Below are 19,152 nucleotides of genomic sequence, written 5' to 3'. Positions count from 1 at the left end.
CCCCGGGCACACAGGTGCGTGTCGTGCACCCACAGCAGCTACCCGTGGCGTGGGACCTGCCGTGGGGGTCCCCCTCTCTGCCCCACATACCCCCCCCTGCCCCAGCATCTCCACGGCAAAGGTGCTGGCACCGTGGGGTGCCCGGACCCCCCAGCTGTGCGGGGCAGCCCTGGGGTGGAGGGGAGCTGCCAGGGTGCCCCCACCCAGGATTCCCCCACCCGTGGCACAGCTGGTGCTGGCCTGGCTGTGGGTGCAGCCGTCCGGTGAGATTTTGGGGAGGACACAGGAGCTTCCGTGGGGGTCTCATTAGAGCCCTGACAGCGGAACAGGCTCGGCTCCCCAGGGCACCTCAGACCTCCCAGCAGCAGCAAGGGGCTCGGGCCCCCCCAGTGCCCCCAGGGAAGGTGAGTGTGACCCCCAAGCACAGACCCCCTTTCCCCATCCGTCAGCAGTGGGGTACATCCCGCCGGCTGCCTGCTCCTGCCAGCTCAGCCCTGCTCCCCCCCGCCTCAGTTTCCCCTCCTGGAGGCACTGGGAACAGAAACCAGCCCCATGGGACAGCTCAGGAGGGGACCAGGAGCTCGTTAGGCAGCAATTAGCTCCCTCTCCCCAGGGGTGAAGGCAGGAGTCCTCTCTTAAGGGCAAGAGGAGCAGCCCACGGCCCCGCCAGGTGTTTTTGCTGTCCCGCTCACTGGGGACAGACATCCTGGCTCTGTCCCTGCCCGTGGGCGAGCGTGTGCCGTCCGCACCGCCTCCACCCGTGCCAAGCTGCCAGGAAATCTCATGAATCTCTGCAGATTTGGTCCCAAATGGCTTTTTCATCCCCCCCCCTTCCCAGTTCTGCGCTGTGTTTCCGGACTCTGCTCGCTCCCTGGGGCTGGAGCTGGGCAGGGAGACACGCGGCAGGAGGGGACAAGGGACACGTTTCTTTTGGAGACGAATGCTTGAAGTCTGCCCCAGCACCTGGACCTCATACCAGCCCAGAGGAGAGGACCGATAGCTGGGGACATCGAGTACACGGCCACACTGGTGCCCCATTGCTGAAGCTGCATCTTCCCCATCCCCGGGGCTTTGCGCTCCTCCCCACCCCGGAGCTGGGCAGGGGGGGGTTGTAGGTGTTTTGCCTCCTTTCCCCCCTCCATCGCAGCTCTCCTCCCCTGGCCGTGGGTGTCTATCACCCATCCCTGCACCCTGTAGCCATCCCTGACCCGAGAGGCCCCCGCCGGCATCTCCATCATTGCAGTGATGTTGCTTATCAGGGCTGAGACCCTCCCTAAACTCATATCACCTAAGCAGAAGCTGCCTTGCTGGGGGAGAGGGCTGATTCCAGCCCGTAGGTGGGTGCCCTCCCAGCATGGGACCCCACTGACCCATCCCTGTGCCCCCCCCGCCAGGACATCCCCCCGGGAGCGAAGGGCGACGGAGAACCCGGGAGACCTCACCGGGAACCGAGGGGACCCACATCAGCCAGGACCTGGTGGGGGGCACCCTGGCCATCGACACGCTGCCGGCCAACGAGACACGGATCGTGGTGAGTCGGGGCCCCCGCCGCTGCTGCTGCTGCCGCCGTCTGCCCCGAGGCAGGATCTGGCCAGTGCCTGACCACCGAGAGCTATTTCCAGGCTGGGCAGGGAGCTGGTGGAGACGGTGGTGGAGACGCTCTGATTTAATGCGCGGGGCCAGATCCTGGCAGCCCGGAGGGTAATTACAGGCCAGTGCAGAGGCGGCCGTGCCCTGGGGATCGCTCCGAGCCCTCCAGCCATCCCTGTCTGCGAGCCCTGGCACGTCCTGGGGCCATCCCTGGTCTGAAGAGCCAGGGATGCTTTGCTTGCCACGATGCCACGTGTGCGGCGAGGATGATGCTGCCGAGGTTATCGGAGCCGAGCGGGCTTGAGGCCGTGCCGAGGCGAGGTGGCTGTGTGGGAAGCAAGGGGGGGGTCTCTGGCTAGGGATGGCAGCAGCCTGCAGCGCTGCTAACAAACTCATGTAGCAGCAGTGTCGCCTCCTGGGACATCTCACTTGGTTCTCACATCCCGGCTGTGCCTAATTACCCGCCCTCAATTAGCTCCAGGTTATTTGTGGTGGGGCTGTGTGTGTCCCTTGGCTCTGAGGTCTCCAGGGTGGGGGGGATGTGTGGCTGTCGCTGAGGGTGGTTTCTGGTGGAGGATGCACTGGCTGTGGTGACTTGTCCTGGTGTTTTTTGTCGGCAGCTGGTTGTGGATTTGGTGGAATTAGTGCCCCCGTGGCACAGCGGGCAGGGGAGAAACAGCTGTGGCTCTTTCCACTCTGCTCGAGCTCCAGCATGGCCTCGCTTGTTGATCTTTGGGGATGGAGAGGGGCCAGAAGCCAGAAAAGTCCCTGATGTGGAAGCATTTAAAAAAAAACCCCAAACCAGCCCAAAACCACCACTGGCCACCACAGCATTTAGAGATGCTGGGAAGCCACAGGGAGGGTGTGATGGTGCTTGTGGTTCCCAGGAGGAAAAAGCAGCAATTTCCTGGGGCTCGGCGCTGTCGGGGGACAAGGGGTGTCTGCCCCAAGAGTGGGGCCACGTTCGAGGTCAGGGATGCTGCTCCTCTGCACGTCGCTGTATCTCGCCGTGTCTGACCCGCAGAAGGTGTGATCCTACCTTGGGAGGTGCCAGCTCGGGGTCTGGAGGGGTTTCCTCTCTCTCCCCCCCAAAAATGTTCCAGGTATGGGGTGCAGAGGGGCAGCTCTGGACCCAAAGGATGAAGAGGGGTGTGATGTGGGGCAATGCCGCCGTCCGTCCCCGAGCTCTGCCCCACGGCAGCTGCCCTCCCCACTTATTCGTGTGTCTGAAACCTCCCCTCTTAATTCCTGCTGTAACCAAAGCAAGGTGACAGATTAGGACATCCTAATGAGTCAGCGATGAGGTCAGGATCTCGGCAGCCAGCTCCTCCGTGCTCCCGGCCCTGCTTATTTCCCCCCCTCTGGTTTATTTGGAACTCATTGGGAAGGCATGGAGGGGGACGAGGGCACAGGAGGTTTTGTCGTTTGTCACCCAGCGGTGACCTGTCCCTGCATCCCAGGGGGTTTCCAAAACCTTTGCATGGGGAGGTATGTGCTGGGATGCCACAGGTACTGGCACAGCTTTCCCCGTGCCTCAGTTTCCCCATCCACAGGGAAGGGACGATTACCAGCAAGAAGGGGCTATAATTGCCGTAGAGAAGAGGTAAGAAAGTTTTCCCTGGAGTCAGGGCTTACAGAGGAGGCAGAGGAGCGCAACGGCTCTCCCTGAACTTCGCTGAAGCAGAAAAAATTACATGTTGCAGGATTTTTCTAATAGCATTTTATTCCTTATGACTCCCACTGACCTGCAACAGCTCTCTGGGGAATAACACAGGGCTGTTCAAAGCGGGGGGGCTTTGCTTTCTCTTTTTTACCCCCGCTGACCCATTAAATGCTGGGCTGACGGTTCCTTCCCTGCCTCCGGCACCCAAGTTTGTGCGCAGGGAGCAGGTCTGGGAGCGGGTCCCGGGGTCAGCCGGGGTGGGGGGAGCCGCAGGCAGGGGGTCTGGGGGGAAGATGCTGGGGGCGAGGGGGGCTCAGAGAGGGCTGAGCAGCAGAAGCTCAGCAGACTGGGACGAGTGGCGAGCGTGGCGGCACGCCAGGCGCTGGCGCGGAGCAGCGGAGCAGCGCTTTCCCAAGAAAAAATTAAGATGCTTCGCGTCCCCTGCCCGGCGTGAACCGGCCTCCCTTGACAGGCGATGGCTCCCAGCTGTGTCCCTGGCTGGCCGCACGCCGAAGCGGGTCGGAGAGGCTCGATGGGGCCGGCGTGGCCAGGGCACGGGCTGTGCAGGGCTGGCTGTGCCCCGGGAAATCGCCTGCTCTCCCGTGTCCCCCGAGAAGCCGCCGCAGAGCCTCATGTGCAGGTTCCTGCCAAGGATGCGCGTCCTTCGACAGGTCCCTGACCAGTTGGAGATGGCTCTTGGCAGAGCTGCTGCGTGGTCCATGCTTTGGTCTGCTGGGGAGAGGGGGCTTGGGGAGCCTGGGGGTGCTGCTGGTGGCATGGGCAGGCTGGGAGGGGGGTGCCCGGGGTCCCTCTCCTGTCTCTGGGTGAGAATAGTAAGGGGGGATCTGATCACTCACGCAGAGCCATGCCCCATCCCACGCTCCGGGGATGTCACCCAGGAGAGCAGAGCCCGAGCCCCGCTCCCCTCGCCGTGTCCCCCGTCCTCAGCCCCTCGCTCCTGCTCGGCTGGCGGCGATGGCTCGGCTGCTTTCCCCGAGCTGCCTGTTCCAAGGTTAATCATTTCCTCCGGGCTTCCATGTCTTCAGTTGTTTGCTTCGCTTCTAGTGGTCACTTTAGCTGTAACTTCCAGCCCCTGGCTCCGGAACAGGATATTTTCCTCCCAGGAAGGTTGCATCTGCTTTGCTGAAGTCTCTCGTGAGTCATGTCTCTCTCTCGCCAGCCAGCCCGTCCTCTCTGCACTCAGTCGGTCTCGTGGGTCTTCTCTGCACCTTCTCCAACTGCTCAGCATCCTTTGCTGGCTTCGCATGGGGTTCTGCTGTGCTGGTTTTATTGCTGAGATCAGGTCCCGGCTGCTCTGAGCCATGCCTGGGGGTTTGCTACTCCACGGAGCAAGCTGGGTAACACCGTCCCCTGTCACCCCATCCCTCCCCGGCTGCAGGAGGACAACCACAGCTACTACGTGTCGCGGATCTACGGGCCGGGGGACGCCCGTCTGAGAGGGCTGTGGGTCGACATGGCAGCGGCCAACAGGAGCCAAGTGAAGATCCACGGGATCCTCTCCAACACGCACCGGCAAGCCTCGGTGAGCCCGCGGGGCAGTTCCACTGCCTGGGGTGTCCCCCCGTCTCCTCTCCCAGCCGGGGATTTCCCAAGGGTGGCACCTCGCCCTGGGACAGCAGCATCATCCCCTCCATGTCCCTGTGACAGCCTGGTGGAGACCAAGGTTTGGGAAGCGTTTAGCCTCCCCCAGCCCCAGTCTGGGGCTGAAGCGGATGATCTGTGGGGACTGGGCACCCGCAGGACCCCCGCTCCCATCCCTCTCCCACTTCTCCAGGCACCGGCACCGGGACCTTGCTCCAAGCCAAGGCAGAGCCGGTGCCGGTGGGCACAGACCAGTCCCCCTGCATCCCCAGCAGGCATTTTTCCAAGGGTTGAACATGGTTCTCACCCCGTCTCCCTCCCACAGAGAATCGTCCTCTCCTTTGACTTCCCCTTCTACGGCCACCTCCTGCGGCAGGTCACGATAGCGACGGGTGGTGAGTCGGGATGGGATGGGATGCCCGCGCTCGGTTGGCATTCCCCGCGGTGGGAGGGCTGGGCACGGCTCTGGTGCTGGCTCTAACCTCACCCCACGTCCCTGAGCCCCAGGGAGCTCAGACAGAGAAGGGGCTGCAGCCCTTCTAGCTTTCTCCCCGTACCCCAAATCTAACTCCTGCCCTGCTGCTGGTGCTCAGGGCATCGGGTGCTGCTGGTGCCTCAGTTTCTGCACCAGTTGAGGGGATGCTGGGGGTAAAAAAAAAAAAAAAAAAAAGGATGGGTGAGCTAGGACAGGGTGGTGGGAGGTCAGAAAGAGGGAGGGAGCATCCCAGGGCGGTGGAGAGGAGCGTGCAGTGCTTCACCCTCCTCTGCTCGCTCAGGTTTTATCTTCATGGGGGATGTCATCCACCGGATGCTCACGGCCACGCAGTACGTCGCACCCCTCATGGCCAACTTCAACCCCAGCTACTCCCGCAATTCCACCGTCCAGTACCTGGACAACGGTGAGCCCTGCTCCGGCCGACCCTCGTGCAAGCCGTGGTAGCTGCCGTACGTGCAGAGCAGCAGGCGGCCTGCCTGCCTGCTCCTTCCTCGTAAAATTGGGCAAAACTCAGCGCTCTGGAGCAAATAGAGGGGCCGGAGCCAGGTGGGGGTGTGGGGAAGGGGAGCCCAGGGCAGCAGGGGCTGTTCAGTGCCTGGGGGGGGCTTTGGGTGGGGGGTGGCAGGGATGTTTGGCAAGGGCTTGTTCATGGGTCTGCTTAGAGCAAAGTGCTGGGTGTTTGGGGGATCAGGTGCCTTGGAGCTTTGCTGACGGAAGAGAACCGGTCAGGCTGTTGAGATGCGGAGCAAGGAGAGATGAGAGGACTGATCCACTCTGGTCTCTCCCCCAGGGACAGTTTTTGTGGTGCAGTGGGACAAGGTCTATCTTCAAGGGAAGGAGGACATGGGCAGCTTCACCTTCCAGGCAGCCCTGCACAGCACTGGGAGAATTGTCTTTGGGTACAAGGAGGTGAGAGGTGTTTCTGCTGGGGTAGGCACGGCAGAAGGGTCCCAGCAGGGGATCCCCGTGGGCCTGGGAGGAGATCTGATGTTACAAGTGTTCACACGCTGAGCCTGGGCATTCCCAGTGCCACCAAAGCGCTGGAGACTTCTGCAGCAGCACCAGTAGCCCAGGGCAGGGCTGGAGTCCGTCACGTCCTCTCTCCCCGGCTGCAGATCCCCGTGCCGGTCCTACAGATCAGTGCCACCCAGCACCCCGTGAAAGCTGGCCTCTCCGATGCCTTCATGATCCTCAACCCATCTCCCGATGTGCCTGGTGAGTGGCTGCGCTTGAGGAATTGGGGGAGGCAGCTGCTGAGGCAGGGAAGCGGCGGATCCCGCAGGGATGCCAAGGCTCCCCAAGGCGGCTGGGAGAGGGGGCATATGGGGAAGGAGAGGTGAGACGTCCCCGTCTTTGGGCGCTTCAGGATACAAGGAGGCACTGCTTGGATTCACGGTGGGCGGCGAGGGAGCGTGAGGAGGCACGTGGGGCTCGGCTGCAGGGATGCCCCTCGTGTCTCACATCCCCGGGTGCATCTCTCTCCGTGGCCAAGACCATCGCGCAGCCTTGTGCTCTGGGTGGCCCCAGCCCGCGGACGCTGTGTGCTTTGGCGAGGCGATGCAGGCAAAAGAGCTTCATGCTTCTCGCCCAGCGTGTTCCAAATCGCTGTGAGCAGCCAAGCTATCGCTTCCCTGATTCCAGCTGATGATGAGGAGGGGAAGAACAATTGCAAATGAGACCGCAGATGGACGAGAGGCTTGGGGGGTGCTGCCCCGTTCCTATAGGCATGGGGGTTTAGGCGAGCCTAGAAGCTGCACCGCTGCTGCTCTGGACTGTCCTTGAATGTGTATCGTGGCATGGGTGCTGCATGGCTGCTGCGGGCAGGGCCAGGATCTGCACCTGTGTCAGCAGGACACGGGGACAGCTACATACGTGTCTGCGTGCTTATTCCACACGTGCCGTGGGCTGCAGGCGTGGGCTGATCTTGCTGAAAAGGCTTTTCCAGCCTCTCCCGTCCCCTCTTGTCATGAGGAGCCCAACCTCGCTCCTGCCTCCCCGCGCTGCACCCGGTGCGGTTGCTTTTCCTTGTTATTTATGGAGCCTGCCATCTGGCCCTCATTTATTACCCGTTTACAACAGTTTGCGTAAAAACCTCGGCCAGGCTGGAGGGAGCCTCCTCTCCCCGCCCCACCAGCCTGCCTCTCGCCGGACTGGTGCCCTCCATCCATCCCCATGGGCTTGCTGGCCCCTGCCTGTACCTCCTGCCTGCCCCGGGGGTGTGAGGGGAAAGCCTGGAGAGAGAAGAAATGCAAGAAGTGGGCACAAAAAAAAGCTAATGAGGTGAAGAAACAAGGCTTGAAGGGAAGGAGAGGAGAGGGGGTAGGAGGGAAGAGCGTTCCATCCTGCTCATCCACTGGTCTCCCAAGTGCGGAGCAGAGGTGTGAGGAGCCGTGGCCGTGCTGGAAGGACAGGTTTGATTATCCTCGCAGATAAGCGTGATGCCAGAGAAGCATCTTGGCTGGCATCACCACGTGAATTAGTGGCAGACATTGGGAGAAAATTTGGGAGAAGCTTGAATCCAAGATAGACCCCTCTGGCCCCCAGGATGAAGGGGAGAGAGAAGGAAGGGGGCAAGGCGTGAGGGAGATGGGGGGAAGGAGGAGGCTTTGGGGGGGAAGGCAGCTGCAGAGCAGGAGCCCCGGGAGCGGTGTGGAGCTCCGGGCGAGTGCTGCACTCGGGGGAGGCTCGCAGCCCCGTGAGTCACTGACGAGCAATGTGTTGTGCAGCTTCATGTTTGTTTAGAGCGATGTAGGACTGGACCACATCCATCTCGGGAGTCTCTGGTCGGGGAGAGGGGGACAGAGAGCTCCAAGCTCCTCCTAGAAAAACAGGGAAGAGGAGATCTGTGCCCTGACACCCTTCTTTCCCACCGGCACCTCCCGCATTGCTTCTCCTGCAGCCTGACAGCCTCCCTACACTGTCCTCTCCCACGGGAATGACCCCAAGGCCTGGGGCCACCTTTGCCTTTCAGCTGGGAGTCAGCAGCAGCCCCAGAAGCTTTCCCACACGCACCGGGATTCACGTGTAGGGCAGACCCCTTTGCAGGATGGGGAAGGGCACGCAAGGTGGGCTTGTGGCCGGTCTAAAGCCAAGGCTCCATGTTTCAGAGTCCCGCCGTCGGACCATCTACGAATATCATCGCGTGGAGCTGGACACCAGCAAGATCACCAACATGTCAGCCGTGGAGTTCACCCCACTGCCCAGTAAGTCGGACAGGGTGGCGCGGTGCCTCGGAGCGTGTTTCCCTCCCGTGGTTTCACCCAGCAACTACGACAGCCTCCGATTTACAGCCAAAGGGGGAAGCCGAGGCAGGTTCAGTGGGTACTGGAAGGGTGTGTGGCTGCTGTCCATCACCCGACGGTTGAGACCCTGCTGTGCTATCGGCCAGGGTACAGCTCGCCCCTGCTCTGGGGTCCCCCAGTCACTCTGCCTTTGCGAGAAGGTCTGTACGTGGCTGTCACTGAACGTCTCGTACGTACAGCCCTGTCTGGATTTACCAGCTCAGAGTTAACCTCAGCCAACGGCACATCCCACGTGCGTGCCAGCCTGGCTGTGCCGGAGCTGAGACAGGATGCAGCAAAGCTCGGCTGGCATGGGAGAAGCTGATAAAGGAGGGATCTGCAGGCAATTACACCTTACCCGATTTGCTCAGCACTCCCCAACTAAGTGACGAGAGCAGTGGTGCCAGCCACGATGTGTCTGGGAGCGATGTGCTATGGTCCCAAGCTGCGCTCCGTGCCGCTCTGCCAGCACCCTTCCTTGTGTGCAGCTGAGCCGATGGCTCTTGTTGCTCCCCAGTAGAACCCCTCTCGCCCTGGTACTTTAATTCCTTATTTCTTGCACTGACAGCTCTTCCCACCTCTCCAGCCACTGAAACTCCTTCTCTTTGCTCCATAAGCTGCAGCTAATTTTGCTGGACACTGGTTCACTTCAGGTCTGTCTATGAGACATTTTCTACGCCTCCACGCTCAGATGAAATTTCTTAAGGATCCTGTTAAATAGATACATTTTTAGTGTTCAGATCCAAGGACACATGCGCACGAGGGAAAGTCATCATGCGGTCCGTAAATACAGAGCAGAGAGTAAATCTGTCATGAAGATACCAAGGTTATGCATTTAAACGGTCTCTCCAGGGTATTTTATGACAATTTTAACAGCGGGCAGGGTTACTGCAAAGCAGATCATAAATAAGCATTCTGCAATAATTCTATTTTTTCTCCTTAAGACTTGTTATTTTGTTTTTCCCCAGCAGCTAGGGTAGCTGAGAGCAATATCTTCAGAGGAGCCACAGAGCTAGAGAGAACTAGGCTCCCCTTTTTCTTCTGGGGGTTCAATTTTCAGCCTTATTCAGGTCAGAAGTGGATGAACTGGGTTAGCCTCTGCCTCTTCTCCAGAGGTCCTTGCTCGCTTGCTGCCTCCACGTGGCAGTCTGCTCGGGAAAAGCTCAGGACGGGAAAGCGGAGGAGGTCAGGACTGGAGGACACCAGAGAAGTGTGGGCAGCCCAGGTCTGGGGTAGCAGCAGCGGTGAGTTTACTCAAGTGCGAGGGGCAGAACGGGGACCCCCTGGATGGAGAAGTGCCAGAGCGTCTGGGTCAGGATGGAGGGGTGCCAGGCGTCCCCGGTGCGATGGGGATGCTGCTGCCTTTCGGGATCCTGTGAACCTCTGGTGTTCTGCCTTCATCACTCGGTATTTTGCAGCACCAGATCAGCTCTCGGCTCTGTCATCGCGGGCTGTCAGGGTCTCCCGAGGGGCTTGTTAAAACTGCTGGTTTCCTTGACTTTTTTTGCAGACGAGACCTCTCAGTCGTCTTTTCTAGACAGGGTGACAAGCAAATGATGGTAGTCTACGAGCAGCTACTCCTCTCCAGTGTGGAGATATTCTTGCAGAATTACTTAGTGTGGACATAGCAATGGAGGGTTAACCTGTGTTGCTTCCTTCCATTTGAGAAACACCCTCTGTACACTAAGAAATGGCATAAGTCTCGGATGTGGTTTAATTCCCAGCTAAACAGAATGGGAGGACGTTTACAGATGGACTGTGAGTCCACTCCTGCCAGAAAGGTGCTGCCTTGTCCTGCAGGTCCATTGCAGAGAGAGGTTGGGTTAGAGACTCATCTGTTGATGCTCCGGTTCTACCCATGCCACCAGCTTTCAGCAGATGCTCCCTTGTGCCCGTGCAGATGCTGGCGCATCGCTGGTACGTCTCTCCTCTCTCTTTTACAGCTTGTCTCCAGCATCAGAGCTGTGAAATGTGTGTGACCTCGGAGCTGACCTTCAACTGCAGCTGGTGTCATGTCCTGCAGAGGTAGCTGGGATGAGTTTCCTTCCCACCTCTTCTCTTGCTAATGTTTCTATAGCTGGGAGAGCAAGTGCAACTCCAGGTCTGATGCCTGTATCAGTGTTGCTGTTTTTTTATTTCTATTTTCATTTTTTTGCTGGGGTTTTTTTTGTTGCTTTTTGGTTTAGTTAGGCTGCTGCTCTCGTAGTCTCAGAGCCAGGGTTAAGTGGTGGTCTGATCTCCAGTTACAAGCCATTGAAAGGAGACATTTCCTGAGGCTGGGGGCTTTGGGGCTGATGTTTCGATGCAGCAGCTGGAACAAGTTGAGACCAGAAGCAAGACTCACATTTTTGTTAGTGAGATTAAATGAGGGGGAAACTTATCCTGACTTAGGCTGTGATTTCAGACAGAAGAGAAGTGCAGGGCAGGGAGGCTGGGACAGGCTCAAGCCTGAAGGACGGCAGGTAGGTCACAGAGCCCGGGATGCTCATCAGCTCCCCAGCTGCGGGGGACATGCCCTCCTTGTCACGGACAAGACACAGCAAGGGTGGGGGGCACTTGCTGCTTTTTGGGGGGTAAATGGAGGATCTGGGGGGACGGGGCTGGCCTCACTGCAGTCCCAGCCATGCAGCAGTCCTGCTCTGTGCTCTCCTTCAGCTCAAGCAGTGCGATACAGAGCATGAGAGAGTTTAATGAGATTTTGCTGAAATATTTATTTAGAACTAGTGGCAGGGGAGAGGACCCAATAACACAGATCCTCACATGTGGCACGGGGACAGCCGTGCTTGGGAAGTGCCCGGCTCTCCCAGGAAGGTGTGCTGGCTTGCTCCCTTCCCCAGCCGTCTCCTGCAAGAGCTCGCCCCAGCATCGCTCGCAGGGCACCTTCATTCCTCCTTTCTGCAGCCCTTCCTTCGATACGCTCGAGACTTGCACCCTTTCCTTACAGGCAGCAATTTCAGCAAGGTACGAGGAGGGCAGCTGGGACAGGGAAAGATCCTGAGACATCAGCAAAGCGACCCTATAAATCAGCGTTGATTCACTGCCTTTCAGTGGGCTGGAATACAGCCCGAGCCAGGGGAACATCATTTTTCAATGACAGTTGCTCAGTGGTGGCTTCAGATCAGAGAATATTATCTTCTCGCAGCTGAGAGAGATGCGTGAAACCAGATGTGGCTTTGGTAGCAAAACCAAGCTTGGGATACAGTGGCTTAGTCTGGATCTTGTTTGGGCTGAAACCCCTGGGTTCAAGGACTTCGTCATTCTGCTTATTCCAAATTCATGGTGTTTGCAAACTCCATCTTCCAAAATCCAAGTCGCTGTTGCTGATGTTTGCTCTTATCACTTATAGTACGGTGACTTCTTGATGTGTTGGCTAAAAGCCATGCTTCCTGCAGCTGTAACTGCGTATCGGCAGCTCGGTCCTGAAGAGCTTAGGTTACAAATGGAAAGTACAAATGGCAAGCGTGGTGGAAGCTGCAGGCTAGAGCAAGCCTACCACTATCTTGTTGGCTTTCAAACAGGTTGGTTTTGCAAAGCCAAGGTGATCTTTCCCGAGGAAGTTGGTAGGGTGGCTTCCAGGGTTTGAGCTTATATCCTGAGTCCAGCTCAGTGATTTAACCCGAGTCCTCTTAGCTCTCTTCTGGACAGTGGAGTTTGTATTTTTGCTTTTGCTGAGCCTGTAATTGTTACAGGAACTGCACTTTAAGCAAAGATCTCAGTGACTCAGCAGGACCCAAAGTTCTTTGTGGCTTCTCCTCTTTTGCTGGTTGGTAGTTGGGTAAATTAGTGCTTGTATGAGCTGAACCCCTGATTCATATTTTGGTATCCCCAGAGACTTTTCCAAAGGTCAGAGTGCTATTTCATTCCCTCTGTTTCTGTAGAGATTTCTCTAGCTGGTGTTTTCCTGATGCCGTTTATAATTTCTTTAATGTGTTTTTCCTGTGCAGATGTTGCTGGAAAAAAAAAAACAAACTTTGTGGAGATCATGGCCTTGCCCTGGCACAGAGTCCAGGGAATGGAAATTCAAACTCAGTCTATATATTTTTCCTATTTCTCTGCTTCTCCGTTTCCCTTGGAGAAGCAGTGTTGACCCTTTTCCTCCTCTGTGAAGAGGAACATTTGGGTCCTTCCAGCACAGCTGTACTGGAAACCCCATGTCTTTGGAGACTAATTTGTATATAATCTTTCCAGTCCTCAGATACTTGTTTGTCCAAGTATCTGTACACAGCGCCCATCGGGGCAGCATTTGGGACTCTTGGGCAGTTTAGAAATCACTAGCAGTGCCACCCACATAGAGTGGGCAAATGAGCATTATTATTGCTGTGTCTCTCGAGAATGCATCCGCCGCAGGTTAATACTGCTTTTCTCCGCAGATGTTCCAGTGGCTTCGACCGATACCGGGAGGAGTGGCTGTCCTATGGCTGTGGCCAGAAGGTGAGGCTGAGAGCAGAATCACTTCTCTTAGGTCCTCTGCTAGGAATGATGCTGATCTGCAAAAAAAAAAACAACAGTAGCCATGTCCCAGCTCAAAAAATTCACCCTCAGCTCTACTTGACCCATGCTGTTCTGGAACAGACTGAGTATCCCTTCAGATATCCCTTTCCCATTACAGCAGGACCACTAATCCACTTAACAGAGGATGTCTGTATGGGAATAGTTAAAAGATGGTCCATCTAATCCAGCATTTGCCTTGCTGGTGTCTTGTTTCTGTGTTGGTTGGTGCTGGATACTCGGTAAAGGTGCAGAGACCTCCATAAGTTACCAAATGGTGCAACTTGAGTACACTGGGATATTTTTTTCTTCACCTTCTGAAGCATGACTCTTACTCACTCTCAAGCATGAAGAAATTAGCCCTTGTGATTTTTTTTTGTCCTTGTTAGCACAATTATCTCCACATTGGATGAACTAGTTTCTTTGTCTCAGAAAGATCAGCTCTAACAAAACATCTGTTTCTGCTTTGGGGTTTTTTTTGTTGTTTTTTTCCCCCCCACTGAAAACTCAGCTTTGTTCCCTGTTAACCAAGAGGGTTGAGTGAGGGAAAAGAAGGTCACAGGACCTGTGTGAGGTCATCCAGTGATGCAAGAAGGTCAGACTGTAGGACTTTGCCAGATCGTTGTCATTTGTCCGTCTTAAGTGGTTCCCAAACTTTTCCTCCTCTTCTCCAACCTCCAGATCACCCCACCACCACATACTTCTGGCACTTCTGGACCATGTCCCCTGCTTCCACTCCAGTGTTTGAACCCCAAGGGCTCGGTAGCCCTAAGCCCAGGAAGCGCAGTCCTCACCACTGGCTCCCTGGCACTCTTGCTGGAGAGGAGTTAGGAAAAGTAGCTGTTCTCCATTTTCTTTCCAGTCAGATGAGAAGACCTGCGAGGATTTAGCAGAAGGTGACCGCTATTCAGCACCTCCTGACAGCTCTTTCTCACCGCTGGATGAGGATGTCACCACCTCCACGTCCTCGCTCTTCGTTGACAGCCTCACTACAGAAGGTAGGGGCAGGTGGGGTGAGCAGCCGTGGCGGGGACACCCCATCCTCGACGCTTATCCCTGCAGAGCTCTTTCACTCCGATGCCTTGTAAAGCCAATTCGTATCCAGATAAACACAATGACAAACCCGTCTTTGAAGCATAGGGCCGGGGTGGGAAGAGAAGGCAGAGGAAAGGAGGAGGAGGAGCAGCCTAAGAGGTGAGACTCGGAGTGGTATGGCAAGGGGTGAGCTGAAACCCTCCGGTGGGATGAGTTTTACGGTTGCATCGCAGCCTTTTTACGCATTTGTGAAGGTCAACAAGCAACTAGTCCCTGGTGGATCGATACCCCAGCGTCGTAACAGAGGTTAATACCTTATATAGGGGCTCGTGCTTTAATGTGCTTGGTCCTAGCTGGTGACTCAGGGTTGTCAGTGCTCTCAGACTGGCAATAATACAGCATAGGCTTGTAATTGCCCTCTGCTTGGGAATGGTGTTCATTCCAGCATCGGAAAGCTCCACATAAGGACCTGAGTTTCCCCCGAGACACCCATGTTCTAAAGCTTGATAATCCTATTAAGACAGGGCTGGCTCCTCCGATCCTAGCGGCAGGTATCACTTCAATTTTGCTGCTTAATAGTCCCTAACGCAAACTGCTAATTAGAATAAATAGAAAGGAACATTAGTAATTGTCCTTCAGCAATGGGAAGGAGTTGGGGGGGAGGAACAGAGCGCCTGGCTGACAGAGTTGACTTTGAAAGGAGCAATTAAAGGAAGGGGGAGTGTAACACCACCACTGAGATTATTTTCCAACTCATCACCAATTCTTGGAAAAAGAACAAGAGGCTTTCTGTGACATAGTCAAGCATGAAGTTAATTTGTAATCTTGGAAGGAAACAAACAGCCAGCTGCATCAGGCAGCAAACTTTATCTGGAGAAGCACAGCGAAGGAACAAGCGAAGCAAAGGAGCGGACCCACCCCTCTGCATCCTCCCCAGCCAGCCCAGCTCACTGGCTCTGCTCACGGAGATGGTGGTGAACGTGTCTGACTCGCTGGTCGTGTGTCAGCGCTGCAGCCAGCCAATGTGTACGCCAAGCAGTAAGAATTCTGGATCAGGATTTCAGCTGGACTCACGAGGGTGGTGATGGAGAGCATCAGGACATAAAGCCTTGTACAATATATCCCGGTTCTTCCAGAATGAGATGAAGAATGGAATTGGATTTTGGGGCCCCGTGGAAGACATCTACAGCGTAACATCCCATTGATTTATTCGGGATGTATTGGCAGCATATTGCTGCAAATGCCGTAGTCTGAACACAGACACCCACAAGGGCTGGGGCCCTATCCAGCATTCATTTATTGTTCTGCTTTGCACATTGAGCATATTTAAAGACTGGTTTCCTCAGACGTTTGTGCTCCAGGTGCCACCTTTGTGAAGGAAGACAATAAACCATAAGGCACATGCTTCCACCAAACTCAGGGGTTTAAAACTGTCACTGGGCACGTAAATGCTGTGCAAAAGGTGTGTTCTGTCAGTGGCCCCGTTACAGAGGGATGAAAGCGGGTGGGAAGCATGCAGAATATCATAGAAGGCTCCTAACTTTATTTTTTTTGCCTTTGTTTTCTTCTTTTAGATGATACGAAGCTCAATCAGTATGCAGGAAGTGAAGGTAAGCCCTTAATCTTCTCTCTGCCTGCTCACATTCGTTCCAAGTGAAAACATGTTACACTGAAATCAAATGCACCGGGGAGCTGCGATTAGTCAGCGGGTTGGACAGGTGAAACTGAGATTGCAGGGATGTAATCAAGATAAGACTCCTATTGTCCTTACCCTGATTAATACCATTTCAGGTAGTGAAAAGTGAGTCGGGACCAATCTCTTTTACCCTGATGCTGTTTGCCTACTTTTCCCACTTAGTCCTGTCGTACAAACTAAGGTGATGAGTTTTCTCTTTGCATGTCATTCCCTTTCTTTGCAGTTTTTGCATAGGCACAAAGAAGTCCTTTATTCTTTTGAATTGCCCAAGCTGTGCCAAAAGCACAGTAAAATCCAAATATAAGTGCCCTTAGCCCAGCTCTGCCTTTTTCATCTCTGTTCCTGTGAATCCCCTCTCAGTCTGAGTGTGTTTGTCAGCCCCAAGGGCAGCGAACCGAACTGTTGCTGTAATGCTCTTACTAATTCCAGAGTTTGGGAAGGATCTGGGTGCTCTTCACCTGATATCAGGTTTGTAAGAACTGCAGTTGTATGCAAACCACAAGCCCACCCGTCTTACTTGAAAGCAGTTCATGGAAGTTAAACTGGCGAAACTGGGTGCAGGATCACCCTTTGTAGGCATGGAAGAAATGCATGATCTTTCCAGTTTCAGCCAAATTGCTCCCCAAATGGCTGGTAATGTCACCGTTAATGTATGCCACATAGACCCTCTGTAGCTCTGTGCAATTGCATATTCATAGCCGAGGACCGAGGGCAAGCTGGAGGGCTGTGGGTAAGACACACCGAGGACCCTGCTCAGCATATGGCTAATGGCTTTCTATCAGAGTGAGCAGCCAATATATAAAGAATATGGATTGGAAGGGGGGGTTACTGCACGGTGGTGGTTTAATCTTTCAAACCAGTTACTGCTATCATCCAAAAAGGATGCTGGAGCTCAGACCACAACTGTCTGGTGCATCTTCCCCTCTTGTTGAACCTGACAGTAGCAGGCTAAGTTGCTCAGTCGTACGTGCAGAGCTCTGAAAGGTCTTGCCTTGCTTTTCTTTTCCGTCCTTTCTTTTACCAAGGTCTCAGCACAGGTCAAGACTCAACTGAATCCTTTTTTTATAGGTATGGGAAACAGCCTTCCTTCCAAGAAAGCAGGCGGCCCAATTCACACAGGTACTATCGTGGGGATCGTTCTGGCTGTGTTGCTCATTGCAACTATTATCCTTGCTGGAATTTACATCAACAGCCACCCCACCTCCAACGCTGCCCTGTTCTTCATTGAGGTGAGTGGAGAACCTTATCCCTGGCTGGTTTACTCTTACTCTGCTATCAACACAAATCCTAACCTTCCAGAGGAGAGCAGGGAGCCAAGAGAAGAGGAGAGAGGAACTTTGGTAGAGTTCATATCCGAGTTTCTTTTCATGGTCCTACAGTCACAGCTAATCTCCCAACCTCCAGTTGATGATGTTTTAAACTTAGGCTCTCTCTCTCCCACACTGTTTTATTTTGCTCCCTTTCACACGCTCCCTTTCACACATTGCCTTTTTTTCCCCCCATGCAACGTTAGACTCTTCCACCTGCTTGCATGAGCAGTCGACACACAGCCTGGCTGGAGGGCTCAGTTGGAGCTATGACATAATTGAGATCGCTGCCTTTTGAATTGCCCAGCTGGATTTTGTTGACTAAAATTGTCAGACGTTACTGATAGATGTCATGCCATCAGCTACTGTGTAAGTGGTGGCGTGAATGCTCTAAATGGAAGATTTTAATTCTCAGAAAGATAGGGGGTCCAGCAATCTCCATCTGCTGTTAAAAGCCAGGAGACCGCTTGGTGTAGGATCCCGAGGCAGTCAGAAGTGGGCTGAATCCTGGCACAGGAGCTGCTGCAGAGGGAGCGAGCAACACTTAGCCCTCAGCCTTTCCTTATCACTCGCTGGCTTTTTCCTAGAGCACTTGTCTTTCCTCCATCTGTCCTGTTTGCAGAGACAGGCTTCAGAGAATTGATCTACGTGGCCTCTACCAGTTTAGTACCTGAGCACTTGGCAACGTTTGATGCATTTATCTACACCCAGCTGAGAAGGGGCAATGCAGTTGACCCCGTTTTGCAGATCGAGAGGAGACACAGAGCTGACTTGCATGTGGTCGCACGGGAAGCCCGTGGCTGTCCTCGGCTGCTACCCCAGGCACAGGCCATCCTTGTTCTGAGGCTGATGTGAGCTTTCATGTAAAGTTTCCATTTCCTCCCCGCTCCCCATTTTAACCTTATTAGTGGGTCAGCTCAGTGAGATCGATGCATTGTAATGAACTCTTCTAAGCACGAAGCAATTTTTAAAAATTTATTTTTATTAATAAGAAGTCAAACTTGCACAAAGACAGCATTGTTTTTGTTTCAGGACCAAGTTTCCAATTTCCCTGCAGGCTTGGTGTGAAAGGCTCTGTCATAGCTTCTGATGAGTCTTTGTTTCTGTCCACAGCGAAGGCCACATCACTGGCCCGCCATGAAATTCCGAAATCACACCAACCATGCAACGTACTCAGAGGTGGAGCCGGCCAGCCAGGAGAAGGAGGGCTTTGTCGAAGCAGAGCAGTGCTGAGCGCTTCTCCCCCTGCGTCTCAAACCTCCCATGTCTCAAGTGTTGGAGTCTTCTGTTATTCTATTGCAAAGTCTTTCCCCTCTTGGAAAAAGAAACAGCAAGTAGAGGAAAAAGACCCAATGGAGCATTTGAAAAGAATGAGTCAGGGCGATGTGAGGCTGGACTTGCCGGGATTCCTCATGAGACAGCAGAGCTCTCAGCGGCAGCAGTCAGTTGTGACATTGGACCCTGCCTGCAGCCTGGCACCGAAGCCCTGGATGTGGTAGTAGAAAAAAGCGTAGTCAATTTTTTAGCTTGGCATGGGTTTTTTTGTTCTGTGGTTGGGCTTCTCCCCACTGTGTGTGGCTGACCTCTCCCCTCCTCTACCAGGAGTCTTAACAGGGGCAGCAAAGGGGGGGCAAATCTCGGTCCGGGCAAAATACACAGTTGCCTCAAGCAGCAGGCTCTTGGGGACAGCAAAAGAGATGCTTTTTGCTGCATACTCTGGCTCTGCCTGCACTCAGGAAAGTCGGGCTGGTTGCGTCTGCCCCTCTCCATGGAGAGGCTGGTACTTGGGGGTAGATGCTGTTGGTGGCCCAGGAGGGGTAAGGTTGGCTCCCCAGGGCTCGCCTCCCCTCTCCCATCCCCTCTCCCCCAGCTCTGTCCCTTTCTCTGCTCTCCTCTTCACCTTCTTTTGGGGCAGGTGACATTTAATTTTGTCTTCACGGCTGAGAAGCCTTGAGCCCCTGTCTTTTCATCCTGCAGTTGGTCTTCCACCACCG

The 19,152-nt window shown here is 55.0% G+C and overlaps 1 protein-coding gene across 1 annotated transcript in view; it reads left to right on the top strand.

Moving 5' to 3' along the window:
• The window catches only part of PLXDC1 (plexin domain containing 1), a 21,813-nt gene extending 3,422 nt beyond the window's left edge, over window positions 1-18,391 (top strand). The window contains exons 2-14 of the mRNA XM_010585693.1: window positions 1,395-1,531; window positions 4,653-4,796; window positions 5,181-5,250; window positions 5,632-5,754; window positions 6,142-6,260; window positions 6,467-6,566; window positions 8,459-8,554; window positions 10,576-10,657; window positions 13,003-13,063; window positions 13,983-14,118; window positions 15,730-15,765; window positions 16,920-17,080; window positions 18,272-18,391. Coding sequence (XP_010583995.1) covers window positions 1,395-1,531; window positions 4,653-4,796; window positions 5,181-5,250; window positions 5,632-5,754; window positions 6,142-6,260; window positions 6,467-6,566; window positions 8,459-8,554; window positions 10,576-10,657; window positions 13,003-13,063; window positions 13,983-14,118; window positions 15,730-15,765; window positions 16,920-17,080; window positions 18,272-18,391 — 1,385 coding nt within the window. The remainder of the gene's footprint in view (window positions 1-1,394; window positions 1,532-4,652; window positions 4,797-5,180; window positions 5,251-5,631; window positions 5,755-6,141; window positions 6,261-6,466; window positions 6,567-8,458; window positions 8,555-10,575; window positions 10,658-13,002; window positions 13,064-13,982; window positions 14,119-15,729; window positions 15,766-16,919; window positions 17,081-18,271) is intronic.
• The last annotated feature ends 761 nt before the right edge of the window (window positions 18,392-19,152 follow it).

The sequence above is a fragment of the Haliaeetus leucocephalus genome, unplaced genomic scaffold, assembly GCF_000737465.1.
Source record: "Haliaeetus leucocephalus isolate CR32 unplaced genomic scaffold, Haliaeetus_leucocephalus-4.0 Scaffold110, whole genome shotgun sequence".
Taxonomy (NCBI): domain Eukaryota; kingdom Metazoa; phylum Chordata; class Aves; order Accipitriformes; family Accipitridae; genus Haliaeetus; species Haliaeetus leucocephalus.
This window is presented reverse-complemented; position numbering and strand designations above follow the sequence as displayed.